This window comes from Camelus bactrianus, chromosome 2 (genome assembly GCF_048773025.1).
Source record: "Camelus bactrianus isolate YW-2024 breed Bactrian camel chromosome 2, ASM4877302v1, whole genome shotgun sequence".
Taxonomy (NCBI): domain Eukaryota; kingdom Metazoa; phylum Chordata; class Mammalia; order Artiodactyla; family Camelidae; genus Camelus; species Camelus bactrianus.
This window is the reverse complement of record NC_133540.1, coordinates 118,651,343-118,672,427: the sequence shown is the minus strand read 5'-3', so window position 1 is coordinate 118,672,427 and position 21,085 is coordinate 118,651,343. Positions and strand designations below refer to the sequence as shown.

Below are 21,085 nucleotides of genomic sequence, written 5' to 3'. Positions count from 1 at the left end.
CTTAAGATAACCAGTGAAACTTGGAGCAGGTTAAATGGTAATTTCTCCAGCATCCTGGAAGATCTTTAGGAGTCCAGGCAGAGTAGGAATGTCCCCATAAATCCAGTATTATTAGTTCATGGGAAAGTTGTTAGAAAAAACTATCTTCAGTATTATGAATCTCTTCTCTGCACTTGTCTAATTTTCTCTGGCTCCTCAAGCCATCTGTTTCTCACCTCTTCATTTTCCACTAAAATCTACCCTTAGGGGATCTTATTTGGATCACGAGTCAAATATAAAAAGAAAGGTAATTAGAGAAATAAACAATAACAGCATAATTTGATATTAAGATACTACTGTTAATTTTGTGGAGGGGTGATAATAGTATTGTGACTTAAAAAAAATGAGTCCTTTACTTAGGAGATACATATTGAAATGTGAGATACACCTGACATTTACTTTAAAATAATAGGGTGCAGGTGAAACAAAATTGGACTTGGTAAGCGTTGAAGCTGAGTGATGAATACTGGGCCTCGTTTTATGTTCTCTCTACTGTATGTTTGAAATTTCTACAGTAAAAAGTTTTTTAAAAAAAACCCCACTCTTTTAGTTCCATATTTCTTCCTCAAGATTGTTTTGGCTATTCAGGGTCTTTTGTGTTTCTATACAAATTTAAATTTTTTTGTTCTAGTTCTGTGAAAAATGCCACTGGGACAATCTACTGAACAAATAGACTGCCTTGGTAGTACCGGCATTTTAACAATATTGATCCTTCCAATCTGAGAACGTACTGTATCTTTCCACCTATTTGTGTGGTCTTCAATTTCTTTCCTTAGCATCTTATAGTTTTCTGAGTACAGGTTTATTCCTAGGTACTTTTTTTTTTTTTGATGCAGTGGTAAATGGGATTGTTGCATATCTATCTATCTATATCTATTGCATATCTATCTATCTATATCTGTATCTATAGATAGATATGCAGCAGATTTCTGTATTTTGTATCCTGCAACTTTACCAAATTCATTGATGAGCTCTAGTAGTTTTCTGGTAGTGTCTCTAGGATTTTCTATGTATATCATGTCATCCACAGTGACAGCTTTACTTCTTTTCCAATTTGGTTTCCTTTTCTTTTTCTTCTCTGATTGCTATGGCTAGGACTTCCAAAATTATGTTGAATAAAAGTGGCAAAGAGTGGGCATCTGTGTCTTGTTCCTGATCTTACAGGAAATGCTTTCAGCTTTTCATGGTTGAGAATGATGCTAGCTGTGGGTTTGTCATAGATGGCCTTTATTATGTTGAGGTATGTTTCCTCTGTGCCCACTTTCTGGAGAGTTTTTATCATAAATAGTTATTGAATTTTATCAAAAGCTTTTTCTGCATCTGTTGAGATGATCATATGGTTTTTATTCTTCAGTAGTTAATGTGGTGTGTCACATTGATTGATCTGTGGATATCGAAAAATCCTTGCATCCCTGGGATGAACCCCACTTGATCACGGTGTATGATCCTTTAAGTGTATTTGTTTTGGTAGGTCTTTTCCCCCTTTTCTTCTTTTGTCTCTTCTCTTGTGATTTGATGACTATCTTTAATGTTATGTTTGAATTCCTTTTTCTTTTTTGTGTGTATCTATTACAGATTTTCAGTTTGTGGTTATCATGAGGTTTTTGTATAGCAGTCTATATAAATATATATGATTGTTTTAAGTTGTTGATCTCCTAATTTCAAATGCATTCTCCTCTTAGTAATTTTCCCATTTCTAATTGTGGCCTCTTCTTTTCCACCTAGAGAATTTCCTTTAGCATTTGTTGTAAAGCTGGTTTGGTGGTGCTGAACTCTTTTAGCTTTTGCTTGCCTATAAAGCTTTGGATTTCTCCACCAAATCTGAACAAGAGCCTTGCTGAGTAGAGTATTCTTGGTTGTAGATTTTTCCTGTTCATCATTTTAAATATATAGTACCATTCCCTTCTGGTCTGCAGTTTCTGCTGAAAAATCAGCTAATAATAGCCTTACAGGAGTTCCTTTGTATGTTATGTGTTGTTTTTCCCTTATTGCTTTTAATATTGTCTCTTTACATTCTACTAATACATAAATAAACTAATAATAAATGAAACATACTACTAAGAAACTAATAAATATATTTTAAATTTAAAATTTAATTTAAATCTAGTACAAATTAGTACATATTAGCTTTCTGCATAACATCATACCAGTTATTAACAGCAAGCACTATGTTTTCAGCACTGAGCTAATCACTTTACACGTTATCTCATTTAACCTTCTATCCTCTAAGATTGTACCCATTTCACATATGGTAAGACTGAGATTCAGAGAGGTTAAATAAGTGAACTCACATGGTTAATAAGTACTAGTGCAGAGACCTAATTCCAAATCAAATGAGAACTAACTGCAAAATTCAAACAGTACAATTTAAAAATGAAATCTGCTGAAGAAGGAAGTGATACTATTTTATTTTTAGGTGTTTCTTTTAGAAAACATTAAATACTTCTAAGCCTCCAGCTCTCCATAGTCAACAGATTCTTTGTGAAATGACTGTTGGAATGTTATCTCCTCCTTTATTTTTGTTTTTTTTTTTCAAATACTCTAGCCTCCACCCCCATGACTCATGATTCTCATTATAAAATAGGACTTTTGCTGATTTTTGGCCAAGGTGATACTGATGACTGTATCAAAAAATAGGCAAGTAATTTATTATTAGTTATCTGTATTTTCAGATTTTATCTGCACTTTCAGATTTTATCTGCAGCAATGATTAGGTAAAATAATACATGCATTGTCAATGATTTATTAAAAATTTATTTCATGTAATAAATTATGCAATTCATTTTTATTTTTACATAGTCTAAACCAAAAAAGTATTTTTGAAAACATCTTTTTCTCTTGGCAAACATATAGGTTAGCAGGCTGATATCAGCTTCAATTCTAATAGCTAAAAGCTCCAACAATTACACATTTAATCATAGCCTTTCTTCACATTCTCTAAAAGTTCAAGTTGACACCATTTGATACAAATAAGACCATATAAACATTTCTATATTTGCCTAATGCCTTAGATTGAACTGTAGTATATTAGGTGGAAAATTATAAAGATATATTCATTAGCCTTGAACTCATCATCTTACATGTAGTACATACCTTAACGGCCAAAAAGAGTATGAATGTAAAAAGGGAGGCACAAAAGGATGCAGTGGGTAAGTCTTATATCTGTATATCAAGAGTGGCCACAAGAGACAAATAATCCATACAGTGACAGACAAGGAAAGAACTGTTTACAGGAATTTTCTTTTTTTTTTTTTTTTACTGTTAACAGCATATTCCGTTGTTTTTATCAAATATTCAGAGTATCAAACTTCTGAAATGATCAAACTTCTGTGTACACAAACTTCGTTACAGAATAAGGTCAACTCATAAATGCAAAACATAACAAAGCCGTTTAAGGGCTTCACAGAAATTAGCAGAACTTAGTGGCAAAAGAAAGCCCAACTCTCATATGCACCAAGTGTGTATGTATTCAAAATGTCTTCCCTGAGTGTATTACCAATGGGACTCAGCAGGGTTTGTCGTTGTTGTCAATTGTTGGCTTTTTGCTCTATGAGAGAACACAAGAACTTAACTCATGATGAGCTACTAATTCAATATTACAGTAATATCACTGGTTTAAAAAATTATCTTTGCTTAAGTTTAATTTTACTAACACCTACCCTAGCCATATAGTCTAATGATAAAAGCACATCATGTAGCTTGGGCCTCAGTGATAGTTCTTATTATGGTGGTTAAAGAAACAGAACCACAATACAGGTACGTGCTAGGGCAAAATATTAGGAAAAATATAATTTATATTTAAAGGTACCATTCTGTGTATCAAGTGCCTATTGGCTGAATATAACTGTATTCAATAATTCATATTCTATAACTTTAGTCAACTAACACAAAAAGCTAAATAAAAAGATTTATAGTTGAACACAGAGTTCCTAAGGCTAGTATCACAGATCATTCCCTGATAGAGGGGGAATCCATCAGCAGAGATCATAAGAGCCAATCTGAGAACTAGATTTAAAATACCTTACCTTGCTGTGTGTATAAGTAACACGTTGGGTGTAGTGACCTAAAGAACATTTCGTGTTACTCAATTTTCTTTTCTGGGCAAACTACAACAGCCCAGTGACTTTAAAAATCAAACTCCAAAATTCTACCTTATAGTCTTATAAAGGGCAATCGGATCACAAAGATAGAAGAGGTCATCTTAGTCACTGATTGTACAAGATATCATCCATTGCCCCTCCACCACAGGGAGAGGATAACTACGGTCAATTATGAGGCTTACCAATCATCACTAGCAAGTTAAAATAACTGTATGTACATACTTTTTGATACTTATTTGTGGAAATGAGAGACAGCAAGTCAAAGGACACTGGGGTGGGTGCAAAGGAAAGGTTCTAAATATGCAGAACCTGCAACATCCCTTCAAAAATTTTTGTGACCTCTACGACCTCAAGGTCAAATTTAAACCATCAAGAATAGAGCTGAAATTCGAAAACCTCTGAAATAAATGGCTAATAATTTTTAAAAAAACTGCAGCTAATTTTAAGTACCAGGAGTGAAATGCTATAACATATCATTCACATGTGGGTTCATGTAATTTATCTTCAATTAGAATTATTATCTATTCAGCAGCTGAAGCCCAAGAACTGCTGATACAGTGCAGATGAGAAAACATTTGCTAGTCTCCCAGTTCTGGCCTTTCTTAAGCTAAATGATGATCACATAATATAGATCACTTTTCTGTAAAACAATTCTGGCATATGTTCATGGTAAGCTGCACTGCCAGCATTTATGTCTGCAACATCACTTCACCCCCTTTCACAGACTCTAGAGGTTCTAAAGTAACCCTTCAGCTTTATTGGTTCTACAAGTCAGTCCCAAATTCACACAAAAAAATTATACAGCCTTTTAATCCACAATTAAGCGTCTTGGAAAGAAGTTATCATAGCTATTTAAAAAACTCAGATACTTCAAATAGCTGAACCCCAAAGATGCAATCATTTAAAAGTAGCCTTTACAATATTTATAATTAAGTACTTTATCTTAACACAGCCAACTTCCAGGATTGTCAAGCCAGTTTCTAAAATATTCTAACTTACCCATGGGAGCTACAGTATCTGTCTGAGCTCACGGTATCACAGTTTACAATGTCAAGTCAATAGAGAAAAAGACAATCCAGAAGTCAAGGCAGCATTCTCTACTGTAATGTTTTCAAAAGTATGTTCAATGAGGTATCAATAAGGATTTAATTTAAAAATCAGGTTCCATCTTTGGATAAGGATACACTTAAACTGGATTAGAAGAAATTCTTAGAGCCTTTAATATGCCAAAAGGCAGCTTTGCAAAGTCCCCATATTATTTGCCCATGGAACCCTTCATATCCATGAGCATCTCGTAGGAATGAGAGCAGAGAGGTCTTGAGAAATACAGCTTTGACATTTTGGTGCATTCAGAAGCTTCACGAATTCCTTAGGCTATGAGACATCAGTCTATTTCTTAAAATTAACAACAAAAGTAACTGTTACAGCCAATAAGTCTGTAATTCCAGACACAAAAAGTAAGTATAAGGGCAATGCAAGGGGAATACACCTGTTCATTTTACTCCATCATTTTCACTTCCCCAGCAAAAACATGTTCCAAATCCCCAAGTTAACACTCTTGATGATGGCTGGGCACAACACCTGAACCAACCAACCAATATGCAAAGGCTGCTTAAGGCAAAAACAGCAGACTAAAGTTTTCACTTTCCCAAAGGGAAAAATGCACATGTGCTATATGAATAATTTATAATTACACGTTTAGAACTGGTAACCTTGGTTATCATGTAAGGGTCTATACATTATGTAGTTTGATAACATTTATAGAGCTATCTTCCTTGAATTACTATTGAATAATTGAAGTTGCTATAGAAAACTCCTTATTTGACGAGTTCATTTACTTTAGAGCAGTGTTTCTCAACCTCAGCACTACTAATATTTGGGGCTGGATAAATCTTTGTTTCGGGAAGCTCTCTTGTCCATTATAGGATGTTGAACAGTACCCCTGGCCTTCACGCACTAGACATCAGTAGCGTTCCACTAGTTGACACCATCAAAAAGATCTCCAGACGTTGCCTACATATAAGCAAATCATCCCCAATTGAGGACCATTGCTATTAAGTGAAACTAAAGCTCACGCCTTGAGTCTGCTTTCCTGGAAAATGTCCATTTTACAGGCATACTGTGACTGACATTCATCAACAAACATCTAGTAACTAGTAGCATTAGAGATCTTTCTGAATTCTGTGTGGTCAGAAACATAAGTAATTTGTCACTGACAGTGAATGGTTAGAAGGAAGCAGCCTACATATCTCAAAAAGAATCAGGGGTAATATGTAATTTTATTGTAATTACATTAGTAAGAATTATCTAAATCATACTGCTTAATTGGCAAATATTTAACAATTAGAAAAATGCTAATTGTATATCATAACCTGCTAAGAATGATAATGATTGAAGAAATCTAAGAACAAAAAAATGTAACAACTGTCAATGGCTAGCTCAGACCAAACTCTATCCCTTGACCAATTATTCTCCATGAAATTCCCAATTCAAAAATCTCCAGTCTTGTCTTTAAGCTACTAGCTTATACTGCAGCCTCATCATTTCTCAAAATTTATCCAAAAAGAAATCCTTCATTTGTCATCAAGAAGAATACTGGTATGTGTCAAGAAGTACATTATCTAGTTTTAAAGCCATTTCTTCAATATCCACATCTTCAGTTTTGTCATAATTGTCAACCCCAGATATATCACTCTCTTTATTTTGTTCTTTTCTTACTGTCTTTAAACACTTGTCAAGTCTCTTTATGAACAAATCCACATCCTGTGTCTTCATTCCGATGGCTGATGCAGCATTGAGGTAAGCGCAAGGGTAATTATTTGTATGTGACATAAAGCCTTTGAAAGTGTAGCCACTCACAGTTTGCACAGACCCAAGAGGCACAACCCTGAAAGGGAAAAGATTTACCAATTTAATATGTCTGGTGATGTTAAGAGAATATCACCCATAAACAAAAGAAAGTTGTGTTACTAAGCCTTACATCTACTTATTAAGAAGTTTAAGAACAGCTATATATCACAGCCTATGAAAACAGACTGTCAGCCTTAAAATAAAATTATACAATATACTGCTATTTCACATAGGACAAGTACTGCCTGCTCTTACCATTTACTTATCTTCTATTACAGAGCCACAAGCTCTAGGAAATTGTAAATACCTTCACATCTTCAAAAAGGTAAAAAGAAAAATATGGAATCTGACTTCACCATTTTAATGGAATATTTAAATTTGTAAGTCAAATCACTTGGATTAATTGCCGTGTATTGCCTCAAGTAATCAACAAACTAAAATCACCCCCATCTGATGTTATGGAGAGTTTTTGAAGCAAGAATCCAGAAGAAATTACGTAACTGCTTACAGTGGGGTGATGGTCAGCAATCAGTAATATTCAGCAATGACACATACATTTTTAAAGCTTGATTTCATTGGCATATTTGATATAAGCAGATTTCTAACAATACTTTTTTTTTAAGAAGTCGACTAAGATCAACCTAAACATAAAGACAAATAGCGGCACACTAAAAAGCAAGGCTAAGAAAACCATTTTAGAGGTCTGAAAACCATGCTTGTGTATAGATAGAGCTCATCAAGTTACAGGCTGAATTAATCTAAGATCTTTTTTCTTTTAAAAACTTGTCCTTTGATGTGAAATCTTTAACCTCTGGTAGTCAGAGAGAAATTCTTTAATAGAAGCATGTAAAGAAGAGTACTCAGAGCAAAATATTTCTTTTCAAGTCATTTTTTTTCCTGACCTCATCAAATACAAAATGAAAAATGAAATTCATCTTAAGCTATATACATACAAGAGCAAAAAGTACATTTTTCAAAGGCAGTACTTACACAAGAATTGCAGTGTTTTCAGTTTAAGAAATGGACTTTCCCTTAAAAACATTTTTACTTAAACTTAGTAATGAAGATGACTTATTTCTAACACCATAATGTGACACCACTGAAGATTACTCAACAAAGGAAAATAAAGACAAAAATTTGTACAGAGCGAGTAGTGAGCTTGGTTTCTGTACGTCTATTAAAACACACAAGATTCATTTCTTTCTGTGACTATTTCGCATGCCACAGGTGGGTGTATAATAATGGCCTTACAGATTCTCTGCCTCATCACTGTTTTCCTCCACGATGAATTCTCAGGTGTAGTTCAGCATATACTTAGGGGACTATTGTGAAGGAAAGGTACTTTATTAGAGTTAATTTTGAAAAGGGAAATAAATCCAATCGTCTTTTAAACATACTTACCTTGCTCCAGAAACCTGTCTGGTAAAAAGCATTGAGCCAAGCTGAGTGACAGCTTTGTCACAGTGTTCATCTAGTGTTTTAAGTGTCACAGCTAAAAGAGAAAAAAATATTCCAATGAGCCTTGGTTCACCAGCACAAAAACCACTCAAAGAACACTTAACCATGGAGACATTTTTTTTTTATTGTGTTAAGATATATAACATAAAACTGACCATCTTACCCGTTTTTAAGAGTACAGTTCGGTGGTATCACGTACATTCAATGCTGTTGTACAACCATCACTGTCATCCATCCCCATAACTCTTTTTATCTTGTAAAACTGAAACTCTATACCTAATTGAACAATAACTCCCCATTCTCCCCTCCTCCTGGCAACCACCATTACACTGTCTGTCTATGATTCTCAGCACTCTAAGTACCTCATATAGGTGGAATCATACAGTATTTACCTTTTTGTGACTGGCTTCTTTCACAGAGACATGGCTTTTTATTTACTGTCAGGTGGCACCATTTCATTTTAATTCACTTAAAAAATTATAGCAAGGATTTGTTTGTATATCAGATACAAAATATATGTTAACATAAACTAACATACTCAGAATTTCCATACCACTCCTCCAAAGAGTGGATTTTCCAATTTAATAAATGGAGCAATACATGATCAATATGGTAGCTGATTCAAATTCAACCATGTTTAAGGCACTTCTAAAATGAGAATGTGGGGGGAGGGGATAGCTCCAGTGGTAGAGCGCATGCTTAGCATGCAGGAGGTCCTGGGTTCAATCCCCAGTCCCTCCACTAAAAACAAACAAACAAACAAACTGAATCACTGTCCCCACCCAAAAAAAGAAGAAGAAATGAGAATGTGAGATATGTTTCATCACATACATAAACTTCTGCAAGATCATCTTCTGCATATGGAAATGGAACTTACCTGAGGTTAATGGGTAAGCTATACTCTATTCATACAACCACTATTAGCTACCATTTCCTGAGGAGTGACTTGCCATACTAGATATTTTACAAATATAATCTTAACCATTTTTTAACAATTTTGTATGTGAGGAATCATCATTTCTACCTATAGACAGGAAGAAGGAAGTTACAGGCTAGTACATGGTAGAACTGGGTTTTAAATCACACCATATCTCCTTCTGTAACATCTACAGGGATTATAAACCAACAAAGGACTCACTGGGGTGATTTTATTATCTATTAGTGGCCAAATGATTTTTCCATGGAAGCCCATTCCTTAAAAAGGCTTCTGTTACAAATGATTATTCCTTACTTTCCTCAGATATACATGAAATATGAAGCATATACTATATATATTCACAAATTAAAAGGGGTAATTATGAAGCTTAAAAGTTAGTTAAATGTATAAAAGTCAACATTCATATTATTCTGTTTAGGTCTCGTGCTACGTGACAAAATGAAATTATCTTAAATATAGATTTCTCTAACATAGATATACTCAAGAAAATAAAGAATAATGGCATTAAAATTATAAGAATATCTTCTATATCTAATGTTATGATGATTTACTAACTGGTAAACATTTTACAATATTTATAAGGAGTTCTTATTAGTGACCAAATTATTTTGGTGAGAAGTAGGAATTAAAGTGTTATTTTCCACATATTCATTATAACACTTAATACAGATTTGAATTCTTTCAGTGCATAGGTTTTATCTTAGAAGTACATGAGAGAATTTATAAAAGGTAACTAAATTTTTTAAATTTACAAATTAGTACTGTAATGATTTTTCTAACATCATTGTAACAAAAAGAATTCATACTCTTTCTAGAAATACCAGCTTCCCACTGGGGATGGCTCAGAAGTACTAATTTTTCTTTTTAAAGAAAAAAATTACCTAAAGATATGGGATTGTGAGGTGTATGCAACAGTCTTTCATTGTAGGCCTCTGACAGCTTCTTTAGCCGGTTGGATAAATATGAAAACATTTCCTGAAACAACAAAATGTTACACTTAAAGAAAATCAAATAAACACTCATTGCAACTTGCCAGATTTAATAAGACAAATCTGATTGGTGTACAGTCTATGCTGTAAATTAATTCATCCACATGCGCTAGGAGCAATTCTTTCCTTTGCCACAATATAGTAAGATTTAAAGCTGCCAGAATTATTAGAAACCACAGGATTTAAAGGTAAAGAACCAGCACATTTCCTGCTGTGGGCTATCATGTATCTCTCACAAATCCATCCTCTTTTCAGAACCTCCAGGGCTACCACTTTCGTCTAAGCAGTCATCAACCTTTTCCCTGGACCACGGCAACAGATCCTAAACGACTTCTCTGCCTACTTTCCCACCCCTCTAAATCTTTCTCTAGTTAGAGGCCAGAGTGGTCTTTCAAAAACATAAATCAGATCATGTCCCTCCTAACAACTTTCTCCTGTAGGTGTTTAAAAACCAAACTCTTCATCTAGAAGGTCCCACGTGAACTAACCCAGCCAATATACCCAATTCGGCAGATGTCATTCCCTCCACTTACTACATGCCAGCCACATCAGCCTCTTTGCCAGCCCCTGAACATGCCACGCTCATTCAGGTGTCAGAATCTCTGTGCCTACTTCCCCTGGACTTGGCAAGCACTTCTCCCAGAGTAGTCCCTTCTGTCACAGTCTAAGGAGACCTTTCCTTATTACCTCCCTATTAAAGTAGCTCTCCGATACTGCCTACTGCCAACTCCCGATCTCCCTCCATACCTATTTTGGTTCCTTCACTATACTTAACACAGTCTGAAACTATCTCTTTTACTTGCTTAAACAAATATTGCCTATGATTACCTACTAGAATGGAAAAACTCCTTGAAAGTAGGAACTTTTTGTCATCTTCATCACTGCTTTCCCAATTCCAAGAAAAATGTGCCAAGCTTTTAGTATGTGACTCAGGAAGAGGTAGTTTAAAAATGAATTTCCTTTCAATATTTTAAACTTTAACAATTCCCTTAACTCAATTAAAAGAATATAGCAACTAAAAACTAAAAATTGTATTCATGATCTTACTCTGAGAAGTAGCGTATATTTAATAATAAAACAGAAAAAAATCTATTTTACAAGTATAAAATTTCACGTGCACATGCACATGTATGTGAGAGTTTAATGAAGCTACAAATAATAAGTTGGCAACTGCTTGGCCTAAAATCATATTTTCTTCTCCTAGTAAGCACTTTAAAAAGTGCTGAAATGAAAATCTGCCCTAGTAAGTCTGCAGCTGAACAAGCCCATCTGCACTGACCTCCTCCAGCCAGTCAAAGCATATAAACTCTAATGATGCACCAAACAGCCAAGGGCCAGCAGAGTACCCAAGTGGAGACAGGAGGAAATGATACTTCTTCAACTTCAAAGGCCACATAAGCAGCTTCAGTTTTCTCTAAGGTAAGGATTGGATAGTCTGATCTCACACTAGGACCCAGAGTAGCTTTTTCATGGCTGAAGCACAGAGTAGATGACTAACTCCATCTTTTGTTAGGTAAAGATTAAAAGAAGAGGAAAATTCCTACCAGGCCTATGAATTATTAATGAGTCTCCTTAAGACCACAAACATCTTTATCCTTGTCAACACAGTATATTTTACACTCTGACGCAAAAATCCTTTAAACTAATAGTCATTCTTAAATTTTTAGGATATTTTAAGGTTAATTCTCAGTGTGCCAGAATTATGAAATCTTAGATTACTAAAATATACTGATTCTTTTTCTATTCAAAAAGTTAACACCCACATTTGTCATACCTAATGAAGCTATAAGCAAATGTATTGTTGTATGTAGTAAGTCTTTCTCTTTTAACATTAAAAAAAAGTATAGAAATATTTAAGGAGGCAAATGCTATCACCATTTACAGAAGCATCTTTTCTTAGACATATGAAGATTTCCTGGCCCTCCCTTCTTAAACTAATATTCTGATGTTAACACCTCAGAAGATGAAACAGTAAGGTAGGCAAATGAAATTTAAAAAATCAAAAGTTCTTCCTGCAACTGGAACAATTCATAATCTTTTAGTACCACACCATTATAAATGAAGAATAGAATTGCTGGGTTTTGTTTATATATATTCATCTACTATAAAGTTAACCAGGTCATTTAAATGCTCTGTGTTGTTTAAAAAAGAAAAAAAGTCAGATATTTTAATTAAGATATTAACTGCTGATTCTTCCTTATTATATTATATACCAAAGTCTTAATCTGCATCTGTCTGTCCAATTCTCTCTTATTCTCAAATTCATGAACCGTTCATAAGCAGAAACAAATCTGATAGCCAGGAAGTGCCTTTTACAGACTCCCACGTTTCTTACCCTAACAGTAACAACAAAAAACTTATTTCAATCGTGAGAGCCATTTAAAATATTATTTTATCTAGTATGGCTGCCACAATAATCACCAATGCAGTCACACTTATAGAGTGAGAGGAACTCGATGAGTAGTTAATTTGTCCTTAATTTGTACTTAGCTATTTCCAAAAAGAAAAAAAGGAAATGTTTCCTTAGTAACACCCCTAGTGGGTACTTTTAAATTTACTGATGCATACATGGCTATTAAAAAAGATTTTCCCAACGTTCAATTTCTAATACTTTAATAAATTAGTTCTAACCAGTTCCATCACTTGCTAATGCCCCTACAATTGTAGCTAACTAACATTAGGATAAAAATCCTTAGACTGTAAACATTAATGTTAAAATAACGAAATCACGTATCATTAGTATGAGTAATTAAACAAAAAGAATATATATGAGTCTAGTTCACATCCATCTGCAAATATTTTTAGTATCTCTACTCTGTAAAAGGGTTATGATAGGTAATCCAATAAGCAAATAAGCTTAAAATATCTTACAGTGCAATGTACTGAATCCTACAGTATTTCACATATTAAGTTCCTGAATGCTCTCACATTTAGTATCACTACATTTTATAAATATCATTTAAGAGACTGTATCACTATTTCCTACACTTACTTAGCTAAGCAGTTTTTTATCTGATATATTAAAGGTACTTCAGAACCTGCACTATTTTTTTGCTACAGTTAAATCCATAACTGACATTTATTATAAAATACTTCTGTAAAGGGAGAAATTTATAAGTACCCCAAGCAAATGTATATAGAAAGATCTTACTAAAAAGAAATGAAATATTATTGATTTTCTATGTCTTTTGTGCTGTATTTAACTTAATTTTAAAAGACTCTTCACTGGAGATAAACTGAACTGGATACCTGAATGCTAATGTCAGCTATATTTCTAGAATAAAAATACAAAACTTTACACCATAGTTCAAGATGGTAATGGAAGAGAAGCTGAATTATATTAAGTGTTATCTTTCTTTCGTACAGCCTTTCGCAAATTGACTTGCAGACATGAAGCCGAACATCTAGCTTATCCCTTCCCATAACCCAAAGATGTGCATAATTCACTAAATTTTAAAGAAAAAGGTCTCATGTAATCATGTCCTTTGACACACAGTTTCATGTTAGAGGACAAGATAAAAGAGAACTTCACATATTATTACAATATGTCTCATAAGGTGGGTAATGAATCAAAAAGGAAATATAACAAGTGGTCTTGTATTTCAACGATGACATGTAAGAATGACCAGACAACGGACTGCAGGCACGCACCCACACACACACACGTCCGTATCTGAAGATATAACAGTGCTAAACATGATACGTTGCTGTCTATGACTGTGGCCAGCCCAGAGGGCCCAGGCACGTTCCTTGCATCACAGGCAAAGTGCTGCTTTCAAACTCTTCTATTGAGGCTCCACATCCAAGGCTGAAATCTGACGCTGTTATTGAGATTCAACCACTCTACTTTTAGGGCTGCAAATCTACTGTTTCCAAATTTAGCTTTGTTAAAGGACATTGTTTGAAGTTATACGTCTGATGTTCAGCTAACAAATTCCAGCCTCGGAGCAGCCATTCTGCTGTCATTCCTCTTCTGCACTTGTCCAATTCAGGAGATATTCGCAGCAGTGAATGATTATCTTCCTGTCCTGTTTAGCAAAGCACTCTGCTAAAAGGAAAGCTAAGCAGAATTATAATGGTCTTCTCCGGAACTAAACCTGAAGAAAGGATGACCATCTAAGACTGATCTTTCTTTTTGCCTAGAGCAACTCAAACAGTTTCTTAAATTTTAACCCTTTTCTTAAGGCTTCTTCAGTTAAAATGCATGGTCACTTCTGTCCTCAATGAAGGAGATGTGTTGATCAGGAAGGGGCAAAGGGCAAAGAGGTTCAATTCATACAGAGAGTTCCACTCTCTTTGATCCTTTCACCCTTCAAAAAAGAAGGCTTGAGAAGGAATGGCTTCAAGCTGAGTTCTTGTCTGCCTCTACTATGAAAAAGATAAAGCCTTTTCGGAAGAGATACAGCTAGATGAAATAACCTCTAAAAATATCATTGTAGTGAATAAGGGCACAGAATAAAAAAAAAATCCTAAGTTTTCTTTTAACACTCCTTTTTTTAGTACGCAATAACACCAATAATATAAAAAGGAGCTCTCGGAGATGGTATATAAATAGCTCTGGCTGGAGCAAAATAGCTTTGCCTCAGCTTCTCCAGAGCTGAACCAATAAACTATCACGATTCAATTTTCACAGTTCAAAAGCAAGTCCATTTAAACAAAAGAGGCCCTTACTTCTGCCACAAATCTAATAAAAAAACAATATTTATGCTACATATGTACAATTACGGTTTATGGAGGACATCCACATTTTCAACAAAAAGACTTGCCTGTTGAATGAAGTTGCTAAAAAGCAAACTTTTATTCTCTTACAATGGTAAGAGTTCTCAAATGAGCATTTTTATACTTTGAAGATTACTACTAGATAGTTTCTGTTCTAAATAGATTCTACACAAAGAATTTAAAATAAAACTGATGAATACATTAGAGGCTTTGGAGTTTTACATGCCTCCACTATAAGAAGAGGGGTCACAAGATTATCATTTTTATGGCTCAATTGCCCAGCACAGAGTAGGTAAACACTGCCTCAATCCTGGCTGAGTGACTGGAAGCAGTGGGACAAGTGGTGGGACAGAAAAGAGCAGAGGCTTTAGCATCACACAGACTAGGGATTCAATGAAGTTGTGGCACTTACATGTGGCCCTGGGTAAGTACTTAACTTCTAGCCTCAATTTTATAAATGGGGATAATACCTACCTCATAAACTTGCTCTGAGTAGTACATGAAATAATGAATATAATGAACCTAGCAGAGTTCTTGGCATACAGCAGACATTCGTAAAAATATTAGTTTCCCACCCACATACTCTTCCCTTAGCCTAAAAAAGTTTTCAGGTTAAAGTGACTAACGTTAGCTAGCATTACATTAACATTACACAGGCTAATACCCAGCAGCTATAATCCTATTCTTGTCCTGTCTCTGTTTATTCTACTCTACACTACCTGGATAAAGGGAATAAACAATGCTCTGGAAGTTACAAAGCGAGTTACCTCTTGACATCTAAGGTGGAGCCATTCAATTCATAAATATCACTAGAACATAAAATTTCCCCCATAAAATATTTACCCAATGATTAATAAAGAACAAAATCCCAGTGAAAAGGAGAGCTGGGCTGCCTACTGGAGCCATTCAACAGCTGAACTACATATTCCTGCAGGTCACCCTCAAAGCAGGTGGATTTTCACTCATGCTAAGCAAAGTGTATACACGCATGGGCCTTTGGAATCACCTAAAAGTAGCTGAAAATTTTAGTCATACCCTAAATGTCAAATATCGGAAGAACCATGGCATAAAATAAATTCTTAGGTTCCAAAAAGATGACAGAACATCCCGAAAGTCAACAATTCCAAAATCCTTAGGTAAGGAAAGTACTTTAGAAGAGTATTTGCAAAGGAGGAAGCCCTACTCCCAGAAGTATAGTATCTGTTATATACAACAGGTTATCATCATTTTAACTCATTCCTTTTCACAAGTTTTCAACTATATCTATATAGAGAAGGTCTCTCTAAGAATATCTAATTCATTAAGGAAGTCAGTATCAGAATGTTATTTGCTTTCTGACTACTTTTATAGAAAGATACTTATTCTGTGTAAAACAAGAAAAGACTGTACAACAGTGGACCTGTGTGTTCCCAAATGCCCCGCATTAGTCCATTTAACAAACATCTGATGAGTGTATACTACATATCAAGCAATGGATGATAAGAATAGAGGTATCAATGGGCAAACTCCAAGGTGGATGCTAATCTACCAGTCTACCCCAAATCAAGGACCAAGTTTCATTTCAGACACCTGATGGTAACTTTTTTAGGGGTGCACATTCAAACAATCAGTTTAATTTGCTAATTAAATAAGTTTAACCATAAAATCATTCAATACTTTTATCAGTTCATTATAGCAAATGTTTAATATTATTAGTTATTATTATTTATAGCTTCAATTCAAGAAGAACAAAAGCAGGAAATACTACATAACATGCTTATCTGATACTATAATAACAACATATAAAAATTTTTAAAGTTTCTATCTATATAAGAAAGTATACTTTTTAAATGTCTAACTTAAAACTTCGCATAAGTCTTATTGTCTGAGCTATTACATATTCTAGTTATTTAGTTTAAAAGAGAAATTTTAGCCAAATCTGCAGGGTGATCAACAAAAGGTACAAAGCAGCTACAATATAGGATTATAACTATGACAACTAAATTTATCAGAAATAAACAGAAAACTAACAAGTTATATTTTCAAGCTTTGCGATCTGGGATATTTGTGCAGTCCATCTCAAACTCCATAAAATCTTATCTACCTATGTATTGGTATTAAAATGCTATGACATTATTATGTTTCCTCATCAAGTTTCTGTTATAGATACAAGTGACCTGTGTGCCGCAAAAAGTGGGTTTTAAAATTGGGTATGCGTCAGATTTATTAGGTTAGTTTTTTAAAATGTGTAGCTGTCTAAGCCACACTCCAGACCTACTGAATCTGAACTTACCCTAAAGGAAAGCTAATTTTATGGCGTGATCTAAAACAAAACTCTCTAATAACTGCACAGTACTTTCTGTTTTAGACTCAATTTAAAATACCCTTTAAGACTTGATGGCTAGCATCAATTCTAGCCTATGATTCCACCAAGGGGGCCAGTTACTAAATTCATGAGTTGCACTTTTATAGAATAGATGTCACTTCCTCAGGGAGATCCTCCTTGCCCCTCCCAGAGCTGGGTGGGCTAGGTGCCCCTGCTGGGTTAGGTGACACATGTTCTCATATACTCTGCTTGTCCTTTCATAACTCTCATCTGAGTTGTAATTATTTATTTAATACATCGATCTCCCTTGACTATAATTTCCTTAAGGGTAAAGACGGTGTCAGTCTTGTTTGTGAATTTAACCTTATGGCCTACACATAAACATTTCTTTACCTGAATAAATGAATGAGCAGGGGCCAATAATGCTCAAGTAATATGGGATCAAACCACAAAGGATCATGATGAATTATGATGGCAGACTAAGGAGTTTGGACTTTGTCTTATGGGCAACCAGAACACAAAGTGGAAGAACTTGAAGAAAGTTGCATCTTAAGAATATAATCTGGCACTGCTCTACAACACAATTAGAGTAGATCAAGACTGGGGATCACAAGAAGAGTTAGTAAATTATTGTAACCATCCAGGTGTGATATGGTAAGGGCTTGAGTTAGGGAGTGGTGGCAGTGGCACTGGAAAAGATGAAAGGAATGTCTGAAACATTATAAAGGGTGTAAGAGGAATCAAAAGTACCAGTGCTAGAAATCTAGTTTAAAACAGAAAAGATAATTTACTGGTTCATCTAACAGCCAGGTCTACAAGCAGGTAAGGCTGAGACTCAAATGACTTCCAGTTCTATTTTCCCTCTTACATTCTCTAGTCTCAAGAAGGCTTTCTTGGCATGGCCAGAAATAAAGCAGCTGGGAGTCGTAAGATCATACTCTTACAGTTTACTATCTCTAAAGCAATAGACACAGTATCTCTAAAGGATCTATCAAATCTATGGGAAGGACTCTATCCACACACACCCACCTGCGAACCAGGCTAGCCAGATCATACGCCCAGCCCCGTGAAAGAGGAGGAAGGGACATGGTGACTGACAATCTCACCAGGTCCACCCGGAATCAGGGAGGGGAGTTCCCTAACAACAGTGATTTTGCAAAAACTAATAGTGTATACCCTCTCTAAAACATAACTTTTTTTGGCCGAAGCAGCTAAATGTATTCATTATTTTTGCCTCCTTTGGATATTGGTAGACCTAAGTCTTCAGATTTATAGCTATTTAAGATAGCTACATAGCTACCAGGTTAGAATATTTGTGTATATATATATATTTTTTTTTTAAAAGTACAATTTAGAGGTCTTAAGATAGAGGTTCAGCAGCCCACATGGCTAGATTTAAGCCTATGTCCCACAATTTACCTCATATATGTTACTTCTCTGTCCCAACACTTCCTGTGAAAATGAGGATTAACACCTAACAGGAATGCTGAGGATTAAATGAATTCATGACAATATGCTTAGAGGAGAGCCTGCCACATAGTAAGTGCTCAGTGTTAGGAATTAAACTTCATCTATACATACATGTATCTAACATAAACAGTATTTATGTAGATAACACAAGCCCTGCATTGAAAGACTATGTTAAGAATAATTTTACATGAAACTTTTCTACCCAAATCTCAGTGCTCACTCTACTTAACCTATCAGCAGCACTAGACAATCACTCTTTCCCCTCTAATATATCTCCTTCACTTGGCTTCCAGGACTTCACACTCCTGGTTTCCCTTCTCCTCAGTCTCCTTTACAGGGTCCACTTCTTCTCCCAGGCCTCTTAATATCTCTCTCTTACTATCTCCGCTAGTCTCTTAGCCAATTAACTTCCCCAATTTTTTTATCTCCAGCTCAGCACTCTCTCTTTCTTAAACCTTTTTTTTTTTTTTACTTTATTACATTTTGAGGGGGGAAGTAATAAGGCTTATTTATTTTTTAACGGAGGTACAGAGGATTGAACCCAGGACTTCATACATGCTAAGCATGCACCCTACCACTAAGCTATACCCTCCCCCTCAGCTCTTCCTCTTAACACTAGACTCATATCCCACTCCATACCTCATATCTCTATCTAGATGTTAGCAGACATCTCAAATTCAGTCTTGTCTGAAACTGAACTCTTGGCCTTCCCCCCAAACCCACAGGCTTCTGTCTCAGTTAATGGCTCCTCCATTCTTATAATTGCTCAAATCAAAAATCTAAGAGTTATTCTTGATGTCTCTCTTCCACTCCTACAATACACCCATCAGGAACTCCCATGGACTCAATCTTCAAAGCAGACCTAGAATTCAGCCACTTTCATCGCCTCCAGTGGCGCCATCTAGATCCAAGTCAACATCACTTCCTAATTACTGTAAAAGCTCCTAACAAGTGTCCCAGCTTCTACCCTTGCCCCCCTAGTTTATTCGCAACATAGCGACCAGAGTGATCCTTCAACATACAAATCAGATCATGTTACTCCTCTATTCAAAACCGTCTAATGCCTCTCTATTTCACTTGGAATATGAAGCAAAGACCTCACATGGCCTGGAAAGCCCTACATGAGCAGCCCCACTACTCTTACCATCCAGACCTCAACTCTCAACTCTCTTTGATCACCCTGTTCCAACTACACTGGCCTCTTTGCTGCTCCTCAAACACACCGACCAAGTCTGCCCTAATTCCTTGTTCTGGCTCTTTGCCTGAAACACTCTTCTCCGTCATACACACATACTCCCTCAAACTTCTCCAAGTCAACTCAAATGTCACACTGTCATTACACTAACCACTGCATTTTAAAAATCAATTCCTATCACCCCCCCACCACATCATCTCCAATCCCCCTTACTTTATTCTTTCTTTTTTCTGCAGCACTTTTGCCTTTATATTTTATGTATTAAATTTCATAATTTGTTTTATGTTATTTGTTTACTGCTGGTGTCCTCCACATGAATAAGCCCAACAAGAGCAGGTATCTTTATGTTACTGATTGCTATATTAATGTTATATCCCTGACACATATACCCAATAAATACTTAGTAAATTAAGTATTTACTCAGTGAAACTTACTTCATGCTCATCCTCATCTGCTCTGAAACACTGGTCCATACTTTAGACTCTGCTGTTTTAAACAGCCCTGTCGTTATTCAGATTGGTGTTGGGGGCAGGGGCATCAGGACAGTTTGATGGGGGTGGAAATGGATATGAGGCACCATGAGATTGAAGAAACCATCATCCTAAAAATTTCAAACTTACAAAATGTTTGATTTATAAATCACCTATATGACTTGTGCTGTGTTACTAAATTACAAGCCAATTCTTATGATTATAATGCCCAAGGCCCAGGAAGTAGCTATTTTATTTTAAGAAATATTCTATACTCTTTTAGAACTAGAAGTGGTCTGAGATATCAACCTTTTCTTTAACAAATGAGGAAATAAAATCTGTGACTTCAAGTACCTTTTCCATAGTGAAATAACTAGTTATAGAACTGGCATCTGATACAACTAAACTCTCTTATAAACAGACAATGGTTTCCCTCATCTGTAACAGGCTTCATCTGTCATCTGGAGAAGGATCCTTGAAAGAATCACCAAGGTTTTTTCTTGGCTACAATAAAATGATTACTTTTGGGGGTTTATCAAACTGGAGTTTTAAT

The 21,085-nt window shown here is 35.3% G+C and overlaps 1 protein-coding gene across 2 annotated transcripts in view; it reads right to left on the bottom strand.

The window, feature by feature from the left end:
* Positions 1-2,762: 2,762 nt before the first annotated feature.
* Positions 2,763-21,085, bottom strand: part of SEPSECS (Sep (O-phosphoserine) tRNA:Sec (selenocysteine) tRNA synthase) — a 35,085-nt gene continuing 16,762 nt past the window's right edge. For both annotated transcript variants that reach the window (XM_010963042.3, XM_045522681.2), the window contains exons 9-11: positions 10,266-10,359; positions 8,391-8,481; positions 2,763-7,026 (exon numbers count right to left, since the gene is read on the bottom strand). In XM_010963042.3, coding sequence (XP_010961344.2) covers positions 6,723-7,026; positions 8,391-8,481; positions 10,266-10,359 — 489 coding nt within the window. In that variant the 3' untranslated portion in view covers positions 2,763-6,722. The remainder of the gene's footprint in view (positions 7,027-8,390; positions 8,482-10,265; positions 10,360-21,085) is intronic.